This window comes from Cryptomeria japonica, chromosome 1, assembly GCF_030272615.1.
Source record: "Cryptomeria japonica chromosome 1, Sugi_1.0, whole genome shotgun sequence".
Lineage (NCBI taxonomy): Eukaryota > Viridiplantae > Streptophyta > Pinopsida > Cupressales > Cupressaceae > Cryptomeria > Cryptomeria japonica.
The window spans coordinates 176,846,463-176,868,901 of NC_081405.1; the positions used below are offsets into that span (position 1 = coordinate 176,846,463).

Below are 22,439 nucleotides of genomic sequence, written 5' to 3' on the forward strand. Positions count from 1 at the left end.
TCAAACAAAAATCAGAATGAATGCCAAAAGAAACGCCAAGGTAGAAGAATGATCGCCCTCCAAATACGCTTCCAACGGGCTAATACCTAGAATGATCGATTGCACAAGTAGGGAGATATGAACCAATCTTCGCTTCCACCACACCAAAACCAGTAACACAAACAAACCACACCACACTGAAAAATCTGAAAATGCACACTGAAAACTTCACCAATATTCCACCACTCTGCTAGGTACTATGTCTCAAGTATGAAATTGGCAAAACTAGGGAGCCACAACTCCGAAGCTTAAGTTCACTCACCATTCCGACAACATAACAATATGATTTCTTCAAGATAACCAAATGAGGAGCCCATCCCTTGTATTTATAGATTTCTCCATCTGAAATTCAAATGCAAATGAACTCATTTGAAATTCACTTCATTTAATTTTCATGTCCCCTTGAAACATGGTGTCCACTTCCGCAGGTAAGCATAGTCACCCATTTCCCAAGGTCCACACTTGCAAAGTTAGAATATTTGATACATGAAATATATTCAATTTGGAAGCCCTTTTCTGACTTGGGAAATAAAACATAACTTAGGATAAATGATATTATATTTCTTCCCTAAGTCGTTCCTCCAAACAATAATTAGTAAATTAATTAAATATTAAACTTTAGAATAAAGTGATAATATTTAATTAATCAATTATAAATCGCCCACTGATCACTGTGAAATCAACCATATGAATTGAAGCGTAGAAAATACTGATTCTGGACTGGATTGGAGCTCTGCTCAAGACTGCCAAAAATAACATTGCCTGAATTGACACTTACTTAAAATAGTGAGTCATGAAAACATCTCCAAAAGACATGCTCGTCGAACCCTATGAGAGAGATTGGAAAACACAGAAAAACCTCAAAATCCAGTCAAATGCCACCAACTTACTAAAAATAGTAAGTTCAAAAATCACTCCAGAACAAAATGCATGTTATACCACCATGAAGCTCTTGAAAAACCCAGAAGGAATCCTCAACTGGAATTGCAGAAGCCCTACCAAATAAGCATTACTTGGATCACGCAAAGCTCCACAAAAATAGGAAACCCTAATTACTCATTCCAATCAACCTACGGGTCTCCGGAATAGGCCAATGGACCATTGATTACTCCTTATTGAGAAGGGGACATTACACAACCAAATTGATGATGACAATTACCCGATTCACTCAAATTTGCAAGAGATGACATGCTAAAGGACTCTAGGACTTGAAGCAAAGAGGGCATCCCCATTTTGATGGGGTGATGTTGTGAAATGGTCACAACAATACCATTTTTAGTTTGTTGATTACAAATTGTAGTGCATGGTTAGTCTAAACCTAATTTAGCACTAGTTCGATTGTGGATGTTCATTTGGATTGCGCCAGTATCGGGTATTTGGATGAATGTTTACAATATGAAAATCATTCATTACCTTTGGAGATTTTATCGGTTTTGTGTAGTTGTTTCCTCATGGTGAAGCAAAGCTTGATTTATGGAACCCATCTATCTAAGAACTAACCATTATCATCATTGACCTTAGGTCTTAAATTAGATTTCTCTAAACCTTCTCTTTTCATCTTTTATTTGTAGTTCAAAAAAAGTTAATATTCCAATTCCAGCTAAGCATAAGTCCCTTTGAGATATTAGTAAATCACATCATTCATTGAGTCTATCCATCTTAAAGTCGCATTGTTTGGATTGTAAACCTTGGGGTTGTCTTGTTTGATCACATTGTTTAGCAATTGAGGTTTCCTTGTTCAAAAGAGGATAGAAAACTTGGTATTTTATTCTGTGTTGGCGAGTGTCACAAAACACGCATCAACAATCTTCTCATCCATATCTCTGTTTCATGACTCTACCAAGAACAAGAGTTTCTCACAAATTGAATTTGTCACCAAGGGATATACACATGTATCATATTTCGGTGTCTTTAAAAGCTTTTCAAGTGACCTCCTTGACCATTTATGTGGTTAATTAACAATTATGTGAAATTTGTTTCTCCAGTATGCTATTTTATTCAAACAATGAGCTACACCCATGCCAACATTATAATTAAGTGCCAGTTTTGGAGCTACAATAGATACAATGCTAATGTCTTTAAGAAAGTGATCTAATTTAATGTGTGTCATCGGGCCCTTTTCCTAAAAAATGATGCCCATTGTATTATGAGTGGGAAAACCATTTTTTTTTAATACATTACATAATTGTATGAAATTCTAGTATTAGAGTGTTGAGAAGTTTCAAAAGACCAGAATATTAAAGACTGCACAATCTCCGTCCTCTAGCCAATAGATGCTTCCAGCAATAAATGTAAAACTACTGCAGAAAACAAAGATACCAAAATATAATTAAATCTCTAATACTCACCAGTGACACATTTGGATGCTTTAGAGTTTAAAGTGACATATTCTTGTCTGACAAGTGACTTGATACATTCTTTTGTAAGGAAAATAGTTTTAAGTAGCTCAAAAGAGGTGTTTTAATTAATTTCAAGTCAACCAATATAACAAGGAACAACATTTCCATATTTATAAATGCATTCTGCATAATGAAAACATTGAGTCATAACCTAGAAAGGGACGTATAGGAAAAGTCAACCTTAGCCTGCTCAAGCAGAATTGTTCAAGCTATATAAGCAGAAATGATTAAAGCTGGATGAGTCTAAATAATACCTTACCTACAACATATTATTGCTGACTAGAAATAACAATGGCGAATAAAAATTGCATAGGAATGGATGACACTAAATTTTAAGAAACAGAAGCTCATTTTGTATTGTGAAGTATTAAAGGCATTACCAAGCCTCGTCCTCATCTCATCAACGAGTTCATACAGATGCTGAATGGGTAACGAAAAATCATACTTGTAAACAGCACCTGCTCTCGCCAGAGCCTCTGCAATACCCTGTGACATGCAAATAAGATACAAACTCTGAGAAAATATATACTTCAACACAAAAAATAATTATTTATACCGTATATCATTACTAAAAAGATTTGTTAGTAACTTGACATCTCACATGCCAAAAGAAATTCTCACAGTTAAAGAAATTACAATTAATAGATTAGGGTGAAATAGGCGCATAAGACATGAGAAAGAAGTATAGGGAGAGAAAGGAAAAGATTTTGTGCAATCCTACGTAAACAAAAGGAATAATGAGAGGGAAATGTAAGAGCCAAGTTTGAATGCATTGCCAAGTGAAGGCTTTGCAATACATGGTGTTCTAAAGAAGCATAACAGATCGCTAGGAGCTAAATTTTCTGTACTTGACCTCATCTATTCAAAAGGCTAATACAAATTTGAAGTATACACATGAACATAAATAAATGTTCTTGCCTAGAAATTTTTTTTCTTGGCAGTACGCTGGACTAGAGAAACTCATCGCTAGAATGTGATGATGGTGAGCTAATTAATTTGTGAAATGACCATCAGTATAAATACTGTATAAAAACAATTAGCTGTGAAGGATTAATACAATAAGGACTTTAGAATAAATGTCTACTTGTTTATGCTATATTATTATATTTGTGAAATCAGTATGGAGAGTCTAGAATAATATATGGCCTGAAAAGTCTCTAATGATATAAGCATACAAAATGAAACATTATAACTTATGTTGAGTTAGTTAATAATGCAATGTGTCTATTTCTGTTGTTTCGAGATCATCCTGAACCTCCACATATCACCACCATGTCTATATCAGGTTCCTTGATTGTTCTTTATGGTTACTTTGACAGTGAGAAATCCTAATAAAAGGCCATCAAGGAGACTCATCAAATATGCCCCAATTAGTGATCTTTGCAACATGTTTGGATCAGATAGGTTAATCACCTAGTAATTAATTAATCATCAATTAATTACTTAGGTTGACTTTTACTTTATTACATTTAATCTAAAATTACTACTGATTTTCTATGTTTAGATTGAGCTAGTGATAGGTCATGTTGTACAAGTCATAAGATAAGGACACTTGTCATGATCCAACTTAATCATCACCTAGGTTTTCATCTAGGGTTTTGCCTTTATAAGCGTTCATTTGTACATTGTAATCATCCATATATATTCAAGTTAGTCTCAATATCAGATGCTTTTGTGAATCAATCTTTCTCTCAAGGTTGCATAGCACAGAATCATGGCTTCTTCTCTTCAAATGTGAGGTGTTTTGGTTGCAAGTGATTTTTGGGACTTGTCGGGTTCATTATCAACTCCAAAATGGTATTAGATCACCAAATATGCAACTTCTTGTCCAAATTTTAAGAGATTCAACCTATAGAAAAAATTTAGCTCATCTTGGAGCAAAATAGGAATCACTGTTGGATCCGAAACAACCAAAAAGCCTAAGATCGCCTATCAAATCACTCAAATTGAGCAATTGAAAAAAAACAATTTCTTTAGGGGTAGCCATACGATTGTATGATCGCTAGGTGACCTACATAGGCTCTTGCATCAGCTTGCATTTCTATTACAGAAGGGATTTTCAAATTATTTTTGTTTTTTTATAAATTACTATTTTTTCAGGAAAAAAAAAACAGTTGCAAGGTAAGACCTATACATTGCAATATCAAATCAAAGGCTTCGATGACAATAACCATATCTTGGGCGACAATGACATTTCCACCGACAACGACATTTATCTTTCTAGCCTCCCACTCTCCCCAACGACACCTGGCTTAGCCGTTGGGCGGCGAGGATTCCAACAACCGCCCCAAGATTTCGATAGCCCTCTAATTTTTCTAACTGCCCTCAAAAAATTTTGCCTACCATTAAAAATTCTGACTTGACAGTCTCAACGACCTTTTGCATCGAAGAGCATATTCCACCCTCTCAAAGCATATTTCAAGCATCTTTTCGACCTATTTCAGCGATATGCTATTTTTTGGTGGCCACACTTTTTTTAGCAAATGGAAATATTATGGGCATACACACTAATGTCAATGTGATGACATCCTAGGTGGCTTAGTCTTTTGCCTTATCTCCATAGAATCATACTTGAACCAACATACTAGGGAGTAGATCAAATTGGGATATTATTAGTGATCATGTTGTAGGAGTGATTTGTTCTAGTGTTGATCTTGGCACTGTGTGCTATATCGGACATCAATTGTCCCCACACACTTTGGACTCGACTTTGGGAGATCCATGGAGACCCTTATATCTCTCCACTCACAAAGGATCCTATCGCAGATTGTCTCATTCCCCTTGATGATGAAGATTGCATACCCTTTGATGATACTTTAAAGAAGCTTGAGTATATCATAGGGCTTGCATGTTGCGATGGTTTAGAGGTATGACTCCTTGTTCCTACTCTTTAGTTCCAGATGCAATCTCCATCTTCTTTTGTTCTTGATTAGATTGGCATCACCATATTCATGACCCCTATTGGTTCAGTGCAATAGAACATCCATCATCTTCCAGGCATAGCTGCTTGGATTCCTATCTTCTAGACATATCGGTCTTGTTTGTGGATTATCAGATTGTAAATTTGAAGTGATAAGCACCAGCTTATACTGAGAGGGTAGGAGTGTGAATCGATACAAGACAATCATTTTTTAACGTTTTCAAATTAACAGCCACAGCAATGTCAATTTCACAATATCAATAATTAAGAACATAAGAACACAAGTTCTACATGGAAACCCTTTTGAGAGAAAACAATGACAAAAAGGATTTGCTTCTTAAAAACTTCTCTTACAAATCTTGTAGGCACCAACCTACTAGAGACACCAATCCCTGCTTATATTTGTAGGCACCAACCCATTGGAGACAACAATTCCCATGACTAAGCATTAAACTAGAAAGAGACATCAATCTATTCTGTAGTAAGGCACCAACCTCTTGAGCAACAAAATCTTAGTCTTCTTGAAGAGTAAATCTCCTTAAAATCTGCCTTAGGACTGCAACAAAATCACCTTGAAAGATCTGCTTCTACAATTATCCTCTTAGATCTGCTATAAATCCTCCATAAAAAACTGCCTTCAATCGCTTTCATAATCTGCTACAAATCTGCCTTAAATATGCTTCATAAATCTGCTCATATATGCTTCATCAATCTGCTCAAATTTTCTTCATAATCTGCTCATAAACTCTGATTTTTAACTCCTCCAGATCTGCTCATGTATGGAAAGATATCACGTTAATGTCTTGCATCTTACTCCACAAACTTTCCTTCTCTTATACCCCACACATGCACCTCTTCACCCAAGAGAGATGACTCTCCAAGCAAGTTGGCCACATGTGCAAAAGAGAATAAATTTATTTTCATTTAATTTAATTTAAATCCCCATGAGGGGCGAATCTCCTTGCAAGATCAGCTCAATCAAGGTGGGTGAATCTCCAAATGTAGCACCATAATTTCAAGTCTTTTATTCTACAATAAATGTGGGCACCTAAGATACATGAGGTGGTCAACCCAATACACCCAAAAAAATCTATTTAAAATTCAATAAATATTCTTTCATATAATTGAGAAATTCACAACCCAAGGAAGAAAGATAGCTCTCCAATTATAAGCATTTCAAACTCTTTCTACAATGTTCATGGCAAACTTTTGACACATCTTATTACTACTACCTCTAAAAATAATATCATCCACAGACTACAACAATCAACTAATGCTCACCTTTAGTTTTAATATATAGATTGTTGAGACACCTCTTTTAAAACCTCTTTGTTGTAGATACTTATCCAATCTTGAGTACCAACCCCTTGGGGCTTGTATCAATCAATAAATTGCTTTCTTTAACCTACATACATAGTCCTTATTCTCTTAAAGAACAAACCCTTCAGGTTGTTTAATATACACCTCTTCTTCTAAGTTGCCATTGTTGAAAAATAGAAGAGCACAACAATAATTAGAAAATCAAACCATTGCAGCAGATAAAATAATACTAGAATATATTATTGATGTTCAAGGTTTTTCACATTACAATTGAATGGCTTATAAAGCCTTTGTTTCCCATCAACCAACTAACCAACTAATCTACGGAATGCAACTTCCCAACTAATTATATATTAAATCTAATCATAAGTCACTAGAGTGACTTTATTAAAAATGTAAACCTTAATTTTTCCAACACGCCCCTTTGGAAATGTTGTCATTGATGTCACAGGAATTAAATATTGTCATTGGTGTCAAGTAGGTAAGAAGACAATGTCATAGACAAGTTGTCATTGATGTAAAAGCCATTGTGGAAGGAATTTGATGTCAAAGGTATATAGACCATTGGATTTGTTCTTGTCGGTAATGTCAAACAAGCATGGACAAGATTGTTAGATTAAGTATCATCAATGTCAAAGGAAAAGTGATATATATCTTGTTAAGGCCAAAGGCCACTAAATCATGGAACAAGTCACAAAGACAAGAAAGCAATCAAGAGATGGCATTTGAAGTCAATGGAGACATATATGGAGCAGTGACTCAAGGGAATATAATCAGTATGGAGACAGCCAACTTTCTAATATTTTTGATTGAATGCAATTCGAATTAAATCACATGCACATGACTATGTTACAAGTGGTCGGAATCTAGTATTAGAACATGATCAAAATAAGAGTAAACAATAAGAGATACTGATCGATTTGTTAAGACACAATCAATAAGACTGTGCATATTCATGATAAAGTCAACTTCATGTCTTAGCAATATATGTGGTAGCGATTATGTCAGACAAGATAATGATTGCAGCCCGGTACTGAAGGCCGCAACATTCAAAATCTTCATGGAATACAAGGATGTATTCGCTTGGTCCTACAAGGATCTGAAGGGGGTCCTGCCAGAAATGTGCGTCCATCGGATACCATTGGTCCCGGGAGCCCAACCGGTACTGAAGAGGCCGTACTGAATGAATAAGAATTATGTTGCCAAAGTGAACGAAGAGATTGAACGGATGCTAGAGGCCGGCATCATATTTCAAGTGGAGACAAGTGAGTGGGTCTCACTGATTGTGATCTCACTGAAGGAGGAGGCCAACCAGATCCGCATCTGCGTGGATTTTCGGTTCCTCAACGCAGTCACCATCAAGGATCCGTTTCCTATACCTTTCACAGACAGCATCCTCGAGGAGGTGGCCGGCCATGAAATGTACTCATTTCTGGACGGCTTTTCAGGATACAACTGGATTTCGATAGCTGAAGAGGACAAGTTGAAGACCACCTTTGTGGTGGAGGACGGAGTCTATGCATACAACCGGATGCCGTTTGGGTTGTGCAATGCTCCTGCGACCTTCCAGAGGATAGTCCTTCACATCTTCAATAAGATGTCTGTGGGGAATTTTAAAGCCTTTTCGAATGACTGGTCGATTTTCAGTAGCGAAGACGCTCACTTGGTGGCACTAAGAGAGTGCATGGAGAGATGCCGAAGGGCCAAGATCGCCTTAAATCCACGGAAATGCAGATTTATAGTACCACAAGGAAAGTTGCTGGGCCATATCGTTTGTAAAGTTGGACTGAAAACTGACCCGGATAAGGTACGAGTAATTGTAGAAATGGAGTCGCCCATTGATGTGACACGAGTCAAGTCCTTCTAGGGACACATTGGATACTACCGAAAGTTCATTAAGAACTTTGCCCAACTTTCTTTCCCACTAGACAAACTGACAAGGAAGGGCGAACCATACACATGGGAATTGGCACAAGGGGAAGTATTCGAGGAACTCAAGAGGAGACTGGTGGCAGCACCCATTTTGGCCTATCCAAATTGGGACTGAGAATTCCACGTACAAGTGGATGCCTTGAACTATGCCATTGGGGCTACACTGGCGCAAGAAGGGGCAAACGGGTTGGATCACTCCATCTATTTTGCTAGTCGGTTGATGTCGAAAGCTGAGAAGAACTACAGTACCACCGAGAGGGAAGCCCTCATAATGGTCTATGCCGTACAAAAATTTCGACACTACTTGCTGGCGACACCCTTCACTTTCTATGTGGACCACCAGGCTTTGATGTACTTGGTAAACAATCCCATCATCCAAGGCAGGATAAGTAGGTGGCTACTGCTCCTTTAGGAGTTCACAATCACAATAATTGTACGGCTAGGCAAGAGCCATGTCATTGCTGACCAGTTGTCTCGGATTAGGTCTGGAGAGCCACCACAGGGGGTGAATGACGACTTTCCAGATGCTCACCTATTCATGATCGCAGTACTGCCACCATGGCATACTGCCATTGGGGAATATCTTTCCACCTTCGTATTCTCCCAAGGTATGCCATCAGGAGAACGAAGAAAAATCGTGTTGAGAAGCCACACGTTTCAGTTGATTAATGGATTGTTGTATAAAATGGGACCCGACCAGGTGTTACGTCGGTGTGTGATGGAGGAAGAGGTGCCAAGCATTCTGAGGGAGGCACATGAGGGGCCAACGAGAGGCCATATGGGACCAGACACTACAGCAAGAAAGGTGTTGCTAGCAAACCTGTGGTGGCCCACATTGTATAACAATGCCAGAGAATGGGTAGCAGGTTGTGATACGTGTCAGAGAGCGGGGAAGCCACTAAAAAGGGATTTCATGCCCCTCAACCCTTTGCATGCTCAGGAACTATTCGAGCGCTGGAGGTTGGATTTTATTGGGCCACTCAAGGCCTGCCGCGCCAGGAGATGTCGCTACATTGTGGTAGCCACAAAATATTTAACCAATTGGGTTGAAGCGCGGGCCCTGCCTAACAACTCGGCCATAAGTACAGCAAGATTCATTTATGAGAAAATCATTACACGGTATGGTATTCCTATGCAGTTGACCAGCGACAAATGTGGACTTTTTGTGAACCATGTTATTAAACTCCTCACTACTGAATATAAAATTTTTCATTCATTGTCCAGCCCCTATTATCCACGAGCCAATGGGCAGGCCAAGGCTACCAACAAGATTCTCGTGGGGGTAATTTACAAGTCTTGTGGTGTCGAGGGAGACGACTGGGAAGAAAAATTACCTTCGGTCTTGTGGGCCTACCACACAACCTACAAGGTGACCACCGGCCAGACTCCGTTCCAATTCATGTACGGGCAGGAAACTGTTGTGCCAACAGAATTCATGGTGCCAAGCCTCCTCATTGCAATCGAGAATAGACTGGGGGACATGGAGAGCCTGAGGGAGAGATTGTATGTCTTGAACAAGTTGGACGAGAAAAGAATGATGACCTAGTGGGCTACGGAGGCAGCCCAACAAAGGAGGAAGCTGTGGCACGACAAGCACTTGAAACGAATGAGGTTTTCTCTAGGACAACTGGTACTGAAATATAATGGGCATAATGAGATTAAACCAGGCAAATTCAAGGTACGATGGTTAAGACCATATAAAGTCCGCGAGGTGGCAGAGAACGGGGCAATGAAATTGTGGACACTGGATGGACGGAAGGTTGTAGGCAGCACCAATGGGTCGAAATTAAAATTGTATCACGAGCAGAGGCGATTGACCGACCTCAAATCCTCTCGAAGAAATAATAATTTTTTTATAAAAAAGTACAACAAACAACCGTACGACCGTATGAAGCCATACGAAAAATGAAAAAAAAATTAATAAAAAAAGCGTACGACATGCAACCGTATGGCCGTACGAAAGAAAAAAGAAGTTAAAATTAAAAATTACAAAAAAAAAAAAAGAAATCGCCAAATTAACTGTACGGTCAATACCGTACGACGGAAAAAGGAGGCACCGTACGGATGAGACACCGTACGGTATAAAGCACCGTATAGAGGGAAAAGAAAAGGGGGAGCGAAACCACCCATAACCGAACGGAAGCATTTTGGTCGCATGGTATATACCGTACGCGGAAGGTATAAGAAACAAAAATGGAAGTCACCATACGACGAAGGAAAAGGAGACCTGTACGACATTCTATGGTATTTTCCCATGATTAGGAAGACACCGTACGGTAATCAAAATTAAACGCAATGAACAACAATTCCGTATGGTCTATGTACGATCGACACAAGCAGATTTCCGTACGGTCTATGTACGGTCATTCGGTGGAGAAAGATTGTGTGGTGACGCAGAAGCATTTAAAACAAAAAAGTTTCGAGGGGTAGCATCTGGAGGAAAGGTCCCACGTTGGAGGAGAATAGGCATGTGCAGAAGCTTGTTATTCTAACCCTATTTTTTTAATCTTAAAGAGGGCACAAAAGACAAAGGCAAAATCATTTAATGGACTCCAGCGGTGGAAAAAATTGGCAAAAGCAATTACCTGCTACAGTGCCGTCAACCTCTGGGAACAAGAAAGTTGTTTGGATTCCTCCTTCGGGTGTGAAGGTGAGGGGCGGCATGGCTGACAACAACAAAAGTAAAGGGAAAAAGGTACAACCCAAAGTGCAGCATCAGATGGCAGCAAAGAATGATGTGACGATGGACACCATTACCTTCGAGGGTTTGACTGGAACAGATTGTAGGAAATGGTGGAACGAGACCCCGCATGATGATCCTATGAAGACACAGCTACGACTTGCACAGGTACACTGGGCCATCCAGATGCCCATTTTTTGCGTTAAGGACTTTGAGGTGGTGCTGCGGGCCATGATTGGTGCCTATGACCCACGCAGGCGGCAGTCCGTATTTGACTACGAGCACCAATAGATTACAGTGTCCTTCACTTCGATAGAATTTACAAGAGTTTTTGGTATTCTGGGGGTGCAAGGAAAGAAAGTGGACAAGGAGCAGAAAATATCCTCAAATTTAAAAGATAAACTTCTCAAGCTCGTGTCGCGACGACCTCACACAAACGAAACTTGATAGTCTCCAGCATGCAAGCAAAGGAAGAGGTCTGAAGAAGTTGTTTCTAAGAGAGGGGATATGGCGGTGCCTTGTGGATGTATTGAAGAGCCGCTTGATGGGAGTGAGTAGGGCTTCAGATATTGCCATGGCACAGGTGGTGCTGGTGAATGGCATCCGTAATGGCGTAGTATATGATTGGGCATCAGTACTAGCAGATAGGATGGAGGAATTCATGACCCTCCAACACAGGAACTTCTACATGTGCTACCATGAGATTGGACTCTTCCTGGATGTAGTACGTCTTCAGGGCTCACTGGACGCACAACACTTGGCACCACAAGGCCGTGTACACCCTGGGCAGCCCCCTATATTTTATTGTATTCACTTGGATACCATGGCACCGAGCGGAGATACACACTCAGGCAAGAAACGAAAGCGACGGGTGGTGGTGTATGAGTCGGAAACAAAGTCGGAGTCCGCGACTAGTGACTCGAGTGAGGAGGCAGAGTACTCTAGTGATACGGCCACCGAGAGTAGTTTCAGAATGGTGGGTAGAGGCGAACAACAGATAGAGGAGGAGATGAGGGCAACATCTTCTGTAGTAGCACACACAGCCACACCTCCACCTCTCATAGTTGGGCCAGCAGCAACCACACGACACTCAGATGAGTTATCTAAGTAGACGGTCTCAGCAATACCACTCGGCCTCTCCCTGGTGCGACAGTATTGGCTATGCCGGTTCCTGGTTTTGGGCAGGGCTGGACCTGTGATTATGGTCCCCCCACAGGCAGCCGCGACATTGGTAGCCTTACCAGAGCATCATGTGGTCGACGACAGGAGTCTCACGGCAGCAGTAGAGGTTGGGGACAGTAGCGGGAAGGTGGATAGGGAGGCCATACGAGTAGAGCAACTTGGAGGGAGTGGTACGCCTTCCTAGATGGATATGCCTTCCCAGATGGACATGAGTGCGTGGCTGAGTCGGTACAAAATGACGCCACTAGCACCAGTTGGAGTAGCGGTCCTCTCCCCACGGTGTGAGCCAAGCCTGCAAGAGATTGTGGACCTGGTCAGAGATAGTTCACCAGAGACAACACGGATTGTGTAGAGCGACCACTCACCCATTCATGAGTTGGTGCTAAGTCCCAGACAGGAGGAGGAGTTGATCCCGAGCCCCCCGCATGACGAGCCATTCCAGAGTCCTCACAAGATGGTGTCTTAGCATCTCCGAGAGTGGAGGGCGATAGGGAATTGGAGCAGTTCCTTGCTGATATGGCTGTGGAAGCCCGACAGATGGTAGCCTCTGTGCGGTCTCAGGGAGATACTCAGACAGATGAGGAGTTGGAGCAGCTACTCGGGTTTATGAGGGGAAGGTGCACAACACACTTTGCACAAAACAATGATTTAAAGGAAACGAGTGTATTGGATAACATTTAATAAGAAACAATTAATATGCTTAAGATAGCGATTAGTTTGACTATAAAAAGACAAAAGTCTTGTTAGTTATAAACAAAAAAGGTAGTGAACTTGTGAAGGAGGAGACATGACTATTCATAGAGGAGAATTATGTTCTATAATGTTAAAGAACACAAGAAAAAGACTTATGTTGGTAAAATAAAACAGAGAGAATTAAAAGACAAAAATGGAAGCATTTAAAAAATACGATTAGTATATAATGAGGGAAAAGTTGATAAAGTCCAAAAGGTGCGATTAGTGAATAGGTGTATTTCTCTTGAAATGATATGTCTTTCTATGTAAAGACATAGAGGTATAAATAAAGATGCAAGATGAAGTATTACGTGTTATGAAAAGGTATGATATATTTAAGAGTTATTTTGAAAGTACACATTTGTTCATAGGGACATCTCATTTGAAGATGATATAAATGTATAGTGAAGGTGTGTGAATAAAAAATGAATTGAGAGCATACATCAGGTTGAGGAGAACAAGAATAATATGAAAAAGTGTGTGGTGTGGAGAATGAAGTGTATATATATATATGACTGTGTATATGTTCTTTGAAAACAATTAATCTCTATACCAGATTGTTGAAAGGCTGTAAATGAAGACATCTTATCAGGTTTGAAAGAAGATATGTGCAAGTGTGTGTGGCTGTATATAAATGTTCCTTGAAGACAAACATCTTACATACATGTACCCAGTTATAAGAAGGCTGTACATAAATGTTCCTTGAAGACAAACATCTTACATACATGTACCCAGTTATAAGAAGGCTGTAAGTGACAATAATATATCAGACTTGTTGAAAGAAACGAATGGAAATTTAGAGTCAAGTAGTGATCAGATTTATTGAAGGAAATTACTGTGCGTTGGTGCTCACAAAATCAGAATTGGGAGTTCGTGCTTCCAATGGGTTGGTGCCTACAAATTCAGAAGTGGGAGTTGGTGCTCACAAATTAAGTTAGGGGTTGGTGCCTACAAACATTGTAAAAGAAGAATTATATAAAAGCATTGATTTGCTGTGGTTTTCTCCCATTTGGGTTTTGACGTAAAACATTGTGTTATTGTGTTCTTATGTGCATGAGTGTTGAAAGTTAGTAAATAATGCTATTGTGATTAATAAAGTTAAATTGGTAAAATTTGTTGTTATACTTATTCATCCCCCCACCCCACCCCTCGTAGTATAATTGTGTGCTCTTCACCCCACATAAGGTTTACATTACAAAAAAGAAAGAAAAACAACATAGATTGGCTGCATACAATCCAATTGGAAATCTGTAGAAGCATCCCCACCATATCTCCATAGAACACCGCAAAGTGCTCATGTCTGGAATAATGTCCTACCTAACCACCAAACCTCTCCAGAACACCCCAAACTGCTCATGTTTAGGCAAATGTCTTGGTTATCCAACAATACCTATGAATTGAGACAAACTATACCATGCACAATAGCACATCTGCAAAACTATGAACTGAGATAAACTCAATGATCCATAGGTACCATTCACCATGTCTGTAGATTGAGACAAACTCAATAATATACAAACCAAACAACTTCTATGCCTCCCCTTGCTCCATGAAGGGACCCAAAAAATAAGATAAGACAAGTGTTGATTCTCATGTCATACATCATCTCTGAGTGAGAAGCTAACCCAAGATGAAAGATGTCCTCCTGCCTCCATTTCCTCCAACCTCCAATATGATCTTAGTTTACATTCCATACATCAAATTCTCCAAAAGAAGAAACTTATGAATTTTTGAGAACCTTGAAAAATATAAAATTGACAGCTTTGACAGTATAAACATGACAAGATGCAATCATCTTTACCTTTTGTAGGCCCCATTTATTTCCAGAAGTATAAGGGTGTTGGTAGAAAACTTTTCCTATGCTGGGTACTCCTTGCAATCACCAGGTGATTCACCAATGTCAACAGCTAATCAAATCATTTCTTTCCCTTAACAACATTTATCTAAAACAGAAGGCCAAACTTTTGAATGTTTTGCCAGTTTTGGAGGCTCCACAAATCTGAAAAGATGCTATTTTCACTATTAATATCTATTTTTAAATACAGCTCTATCTCCCTATCTGAATTGTGCATCCATGTTCATACACCTTTCTGTGCAGAAAATTCATATCGGCTTAAAAATTTGTTATCAATGCATCTCACCAATCTCGGAGTCAATCTCATGCCCAACAAAGAATTAGCTTCCTCATTTTCTTACACACACTCTTCACATGCAAATTTCAACAAATCAATAATGCTCATTGTAGATTTCAATGCACAGGTATAGAGTTTCTAACTTGCTCTCATACCATTTGAAAAATAGAAGAGCACACCAATAATTAGAAAATCAAACCATAGCAGCAGATATTATAATATAGAGAATATATTTTTGATGTTCGAGGTTTTTCACATTACAATTGAATGGCATATAAAGCCTTTGTTTTCCGTCAACCAATTAACCAACTAATCTACGGGAATGCAACTTCCCAACTAATTATTTGTTAAATCTAATCGTGACTTTATTAAAAATGTAAACCTTAATTTTTCCAACAACCATTTAGGAAGGCTAATCAGACATCCATATAGTAGACTTTGAAATTCTTTAAACTTGCAAATGCTAAAAACATCCTTATAGCCTCTAGACGAGCTAAGAGTAAGGGGAAGCAATATATTTTTACAGATTATTTCCATATGAGGTTGCCATTAATGACAAAGGGGGAGATTGTTGGACATATTGTCATTGATGTCAAGGGCACTTAGATGTTTGATGGTGAAGATCAATAGCAAGTTCATCACAATGCAATTAGCTGATAAAAGTTGTAATCAAGGGCATTACAAAAGAAAACCCAAAGATCATTTTGGTGCCTCTACTGTAAGAAAGAAATTCAAATTAAATTACATTTATTTTGGATCGACCATCCTTAAATTGAACTGAATTTTTGAAATATGCAAGGCATATAGCCAAACCCAGTCACATAGCTTAAAAAATTTCCTACATACAATTTACAAGTAAAGGATAACATGTAATGTCCCCTTCCTTGTGATATTGCATTCAGTGGTCCATTGGCCTATTCTGGAGACCCGTAGGTTACGTGGAAAGATGAATTAAGGGTTCCCATGTTCCTTGGAGTTTCGACCAGACTTGTTAGGGGTGGAATGTGAACTTACTATTTTTAGTAAGTTAGGGTTTGGCCATCCGGATGGTACAAAGTTGCTAAGCTTGCCAAGCTCTTTCTCTGGTTGCGAAGATAATGATTTTCAGAGCATTATTTCATGACTTACTATTTTTGGCAGTCCTGGATTTGGTCTTGTTCTAGCACAATTCAGTGATCCCCATTGCTCAGCCTCATCTGGATTCTGTTGATAATCGGTACTGTGTGAAGTCCCTTACTAGATCTGAATGCAAATACATTTGTATTCCCAAAATATACTGTTGTACTATTTCATTAAACTGGTTGATTTCGAGTTGTCTATGATTTCTTTCAACGGTGTATTCCATACATCTAAGATTTTCAATCAATCGTATATTCCATGCGACTATGATTTTGACTCAATAGTATGACCCATGCATATAAACTAACTTTCATGCCTTATTTAACCAACATAATCATGATTGAATAATCAATGTTTAATTTCATATAAATGAACACTACAAGTGCACCTGTTGGTTCGCAACTGTATTGCCAGACTTTTGCTGTGGTCTCCCTAGAAGTGTCACCTCTTGCTCATAGGTTGACAGTGTGCGGAACTCGGGTTATACCGTCTATCTTATTTATGTTCTGGAAGCCTTCGGCACGTATGCACAACAATCACAAGTCATGTGTATCGTAAATCTTCCTCCCGATACCATAGTAGACATTCGCACTTGTGCGGAGTTCCCGACGCCGTGCTTTGGAAATGCTCTCTGTCTCGGACAAGGGTTGGTGCAAATCTTCGAAGTCTTTACGCTACTGCAGTGTACTTCGGTATTCACCAGACGAACTGTGTTCCACTGCTCACATCTCCTGTCGCCACCAATAGGCCAGGTTTTTCCTGACGAAAGGGGATTCAATCTTCCATGGTTGATATCATGTAGATAATCAACTCCTATCTCTGGTTTGATAATGTTTATAACATTCTACTCCCCCTCCTCGAGGCTATCATCCATCCTTTTATTACATCAGGTAGTTGGAATTCCCGTAATAGTTAGACACTATTTACGACACTAATCAAAAGATATAAGTTAATGTCTTTTACTCATAGAGCAAGAGCATATTAATTATTTATATAAACGAATGGAAGGATTCATATAATATAATTAATATATTTTTTTTTTATACAATTTTCAATCATTTGTTAGGGGACATGACAGTCTCCCCTGCATCTTGTTGCTTGCCCTCAAGCAACTCCAAAACTCGTTCATTTTCCCAAGTGGCATCATCATGGGGCAGATTTTTCCATTTGATCAGATATTCCCGGATAATTCTGTTTTGCAGTTGCCTGTCCCGGGTTTCCAAGATTACTTCTGGTATCATTTCGAGCTTCCCTTCATCATTCCAAGGAGGTAAAACCTCGGACACTGACACTCGCTGTTCCAGAGCTTTCTTGAGACAAGATACGCGAAATACATTATGTATTTTGCTATCTACCGGTAAATCAAGTTCATACGCAACTGAGCCAACCTTCCGTACTACTGGGTAAGGACCATAAAACCGAGGTTGAAGTTTTTCGGATCCACTACGTTTGAGAGAAGATTGTCGATAAGGTTGCAACCTGAGAAATACCAAATCTCCCACTTCGAAATGGCGTTCAATTCGCTTTTTATTTGCATAGATTTTCTATTGATTCTGAGCACCCTGCAAATTCTCCTTAAGAGCTAACAAAATGTCTTGACTTTCTTGAAGCCAATCACGAGTTCTACGTACATTGCTCTGCTCAAAAGCAAGGTCAAGAAAAGAAGGTACATCATAGCCATATAATGCTTTGAAAGGAGACATACCAATTGACCTATGAAAGGTAGTATTATAACAATATTTACCCAAATATAACCTACGAACCCAAGCCTTTTGATGACCGGCTACATAGTTGCGAAGATATCCTTCAATCCACTTATTCACTATTTCCGTCTGCCCATCGGTTTGCGGATGATAACTGGTGCTATGATTCAATTCGGTACCTATCAATCTGAAAAGCTCTCCCCAAAATATGCTCAAAAATTTGGTATCTGTATCACTGATTATAGTCTTTGGTAACCCATGTAATCTAAAAACCTTTCTGAAGAATAAGTCTGCAATCTGAACCGCTGTAAATTCTGTAGTGATAGAAAAGAAGTGTGCAAATTTAGTTAATCTATCAACCACAACAAATATACAATCTTTACCTTGGGATCTCGGTAAACCTGTGATGAAATCCATGGATATACTTTCCCATTTCTGATCTGGTATAGGTAATAGCTGTAGTAGACCGGCAGGATACGTTTGTTCTACTTTATTTTGTTGGCAGGTGGTGCATTCCTTGACATAGCGTAGGACATCGTTTTTTAAGCCTTTCCAAGTGAACCTTTCTCTTACCTGACGATACATTTTGAAGTTACCAAGATGCCCTGCTAGAGGAATATCATGCATAGACTGAAAGATTTTTTCTTTTAACTTCCAACCTAGAGTTAAATAAATTCTATCTTTGTAATAGATAACATCATTAACAATTTTATATTTATCTTCCTGTATGTTACCATCTATCAAATCACATGCAAAAGAATCCTTTGAATATTCGACCAGCAATAAAGATTTCCAATCAGAAGTTACAACAGATAAAGCATTGATTTCGGGCCTTCTAGATAAAGCATCAGCAACCACATTGTTTTTACCTTTAACATACTCAATCTCAAAGTCATAGGCTTGAATTTTACTGATCCACTTTTGTTGCCTGTCATTTAAATCTCTTTGACCCAAGAAATATCTCAGACTATTATGGTCAGTTTTCACCACAAATCTGCTACCAACCGAATACTGTCTGAATTTTGTCAACGCATGCATGATTGCCAACATTTCTTTATCATAGATGGAATATAATTTCTCAAGTTTACTAAGTTTCCTGCTTTCATAAACTATAGGGTGTTTGTTTTGCATTAAAACTGCCCCTATTCCATCACCAGAGGCATCACATTCCAACACAAAAGGCTGATTAAAATCTGGAAGAGTGAGTACCGGACAAGAACTCATTACCTCTTTAAGTTTCGCAAAAACCCGTTGAGCTTCCTCAGTCCATCTAAATGCTCCCTTTTTGGTAAGATCTCTCAAGGGTGCCCCAAGCTGTGAAAAACCTTTGACAAACCTCCTGTAATAACCACACAAACCAACGAATCCCCTTAATTCTGTAAGGTTCCGTGGTGGTGGCCAATCCAAAATGGCTCTTATCTTCTCTTGATAAACCTATACCCTAGATGCACTGATCATATGCCCTAAATACAAAATTTCAGTCATTCCGAATTCACATTCAGATGCTTTTGCATACAGTGGTTGTGATTCCATGATACCAAGGATTACATCAATGCGTTTCAAATGCTCTTCCCAAGTTTTGCTATAAATCAATATATCATCAAAGAATACAAGCAGAAATTTCCTTAACTCTTTGTTAAAAATATGATTCATACAGGACTGAAATGTTGCCGGAGCATTTGTTAGACCAAATGGCATAACCAAGAATTCATAATGGCCATAATGACAATGGAAAGCGGTTTTTTGGATGTCTTGTTCTCTTAACTTAATCTGATGATACCCTGATCTCAAATCAGTTTTAGAAAAATAGATAGCACCATGCAATTCATCTAACAATTCATCAATTTGAGGAATTGGATCCCTGTTTTTTATTGTTTTTTTATTAAGAGATCTATAATCAATACACATTCGAAGAGTTCCATCCTTCTTTTTGACCAACACTACTGATGAAGCAAAAGGACTAGAACTAGGTCTGATATGTCCCATATCTAATAATTCCTTAATGGTCTTCTCTATTTCATCTCTGAATGTTTTAGGGTGTCTATAAGGAGTAGTAATTACTGGTTTAGCACCTTCTTCTAATTCAATAGCATGTTCAAAACCTCTATCAGGTGGGACTCCTAGAGAAATATCATTAAAAACCAAATGATGTGAATCTAATACTGTTAACAAATCAGCTTGATAAGATTTAGATTCAAAACCTGACACCTTGTTGGAGATTAAACATTGTGCTGACCATGCCACATCTCCATGTCTGAAAATAGCTTGCATTCTTTTCGCACTGACAATCCTAGGTCCACTGTTAGACATACCACGAAGGACAACTTTCTTATCATCAATTTTAAAAGAGAATTCCATTCTTTTAAAACTTTGTGTATATTCATCTAGTGTTTCCATCCACTGTATGCCCAAAATAACATTAGTGTCAGCCAGATCAATCACATAGAAATCATCTGTAACAGTGTAATTGGCAAGAGTAATATTCAATTTAGGAACTTTATGTAATGTCCCCACCTTTTTAGCATCTCATTGGAGTTCTTAGCCTTTACATTCTCCGAAGGCTAAGTGGAGAAATAAGGAGAAATTGATTAAATTAATTTCTTATTAAGTCATTAAATAAAATAAAATTTAAAAAGGTGACTTTATATTTAATTAATTTAATTAAAAGTGACTTAAGTGATTTATTTAAATATTTTAATGTTATTATAAAGTTATAAAGTAACTTTATAATAATAAAGTCACTTTAATATTATAATGTGTGAATATGTCTTTAATCCCACATTGGCCAAGAAAGTGTTCAAGCTCTCATAAGAAAGAATAAGAAGGGACTTAAGAGCTCATTTTATATCATCCATCCAGAGAATTGATATTTGTTTGTTATGAACTTGGGGGAAGAAGCCAAGGGTTTCTGATTCAGTCAGCCATTGGAGAGCGACAATTCTTCAGTGTTGCAACCATTTGAGGTGGTGAAATATCCACTAAATTTGGCATTTCAGGAGAGCTTCATTCTGGAGTTCTATTTGGGCTTTAAAAAGAAGGGAAGACATCTAGGGTATGCAGATTTTCGAATATATATTAATTGCAGACCTACAGTTTCATTTGGCAGCCATTAAAAATCAGAATTGAAGCAATCATTTCAAAATACAATTGCTGCTACAGTACCCGCGCTACAGTAAACACTACAGTACCGCCGTACGGACTGCTACAGTGCCGCGTGAACAGTACCGCGTGAATAGTGCCGCCGTACGGATTGCTACAGTACCGCGTGAACAGTAATTTTTTCAAAAAAATTAAAATTTGCAGTTGGCAGATTTTTTTCAACTACTGGGACAGCAAAAATCAGGTTTTTATCTTACATTGTAATGAATTTGTTTTCCAGGCATATTGGCCATAAAATAGAACAAACATTCCCTTGATAGTCTCGTAAATTAATTCCAGCAGTAATATTATTGTTTCAGTATTATTTTAAGCATAGGAGTTTATTCCAGTATTGTTTCATTGCTCATTATTACCAAAAAAACACAAAAAAAATCTATAAACATTCAAAAACCAAAACAAATTCAAATCTACTGCATTCAAAAGAAACAGTCAGCAGAGGAGAGCCAAGTTGGGTTCTTACATTGGTATCAGAGCTAAATCCTGCCATCCTGAGGGTTTAGCAATCACATGCAGCCGCCTGAGGTTGGCTCTCACAGATATTACACTCGCAGGCGAGCTTTGTTTGACAGGGAACAAGAATTTGACAGGCAGCCGGGCACCATGGGTGACAGGCAAGGGGGTAGCCCACCCAGAGGCGATAGGAATGAGGAGCAAGAAACAAGGGAATTTTTCAGAGTAATGGCTATAGGACAGCAGCAGATGGCTCAGGCCTTGCAGGCACTCACCACCATGATTGAGCTCATGAACCCACAAGACAGACAGAATCAGGAGCAAGGGGATAACAGGAGTGCAGTGGGGTCACCTAGAACTCATAGGACTCATTCCAGGACAGCAGACAGGCCTACACGTCCTACCTTCATTAGAGATGAGCCTGAGGTAGCACCTACAGGAGAACCAGGAGAGGAGATGTTCGCAGATATCCTCATGGTTGCGAATGACAAATGGGATTTATTAACTCCACAGGTACGAGAGAGGATGACATTCGAGAGGTTTGTAAATCAGAGGAGAGAGCATTACAGGTCACTCAGACAGGATAGGAGGCCTAGAGGTCAAAATAGTGAGCTGAATAGAGTTACAGGCAAGCTTACTATGCCTACATTTGATGGGAGTGGTAAGATGACA

General features: G+C 38.8%; 1 protein-coding gene across 1 annotated transcript in view; it reads right to left on the reverse strand.

Moving 5' to 3' along the window:
- Positions 1-22,439, reverse strand: part of LOC131060922 (D-2-hydroxyglutarate dehydrogenase, mitochondrial) — a 301,696-nt gene that overhangs the window by 49,014 nt on the left and 230,243 nt on the right. Inside the window, exon 12 of the mRNA XM_057994361.2 lies at positions 2,819-2,924. Coding sequence (XP_057850344.2) covers positions 2,819-2,924 — 106 coding nt within the window. The remainder of the gene's footprint in view (positions 1-2,818; positions 2,925-22,439) is intronic.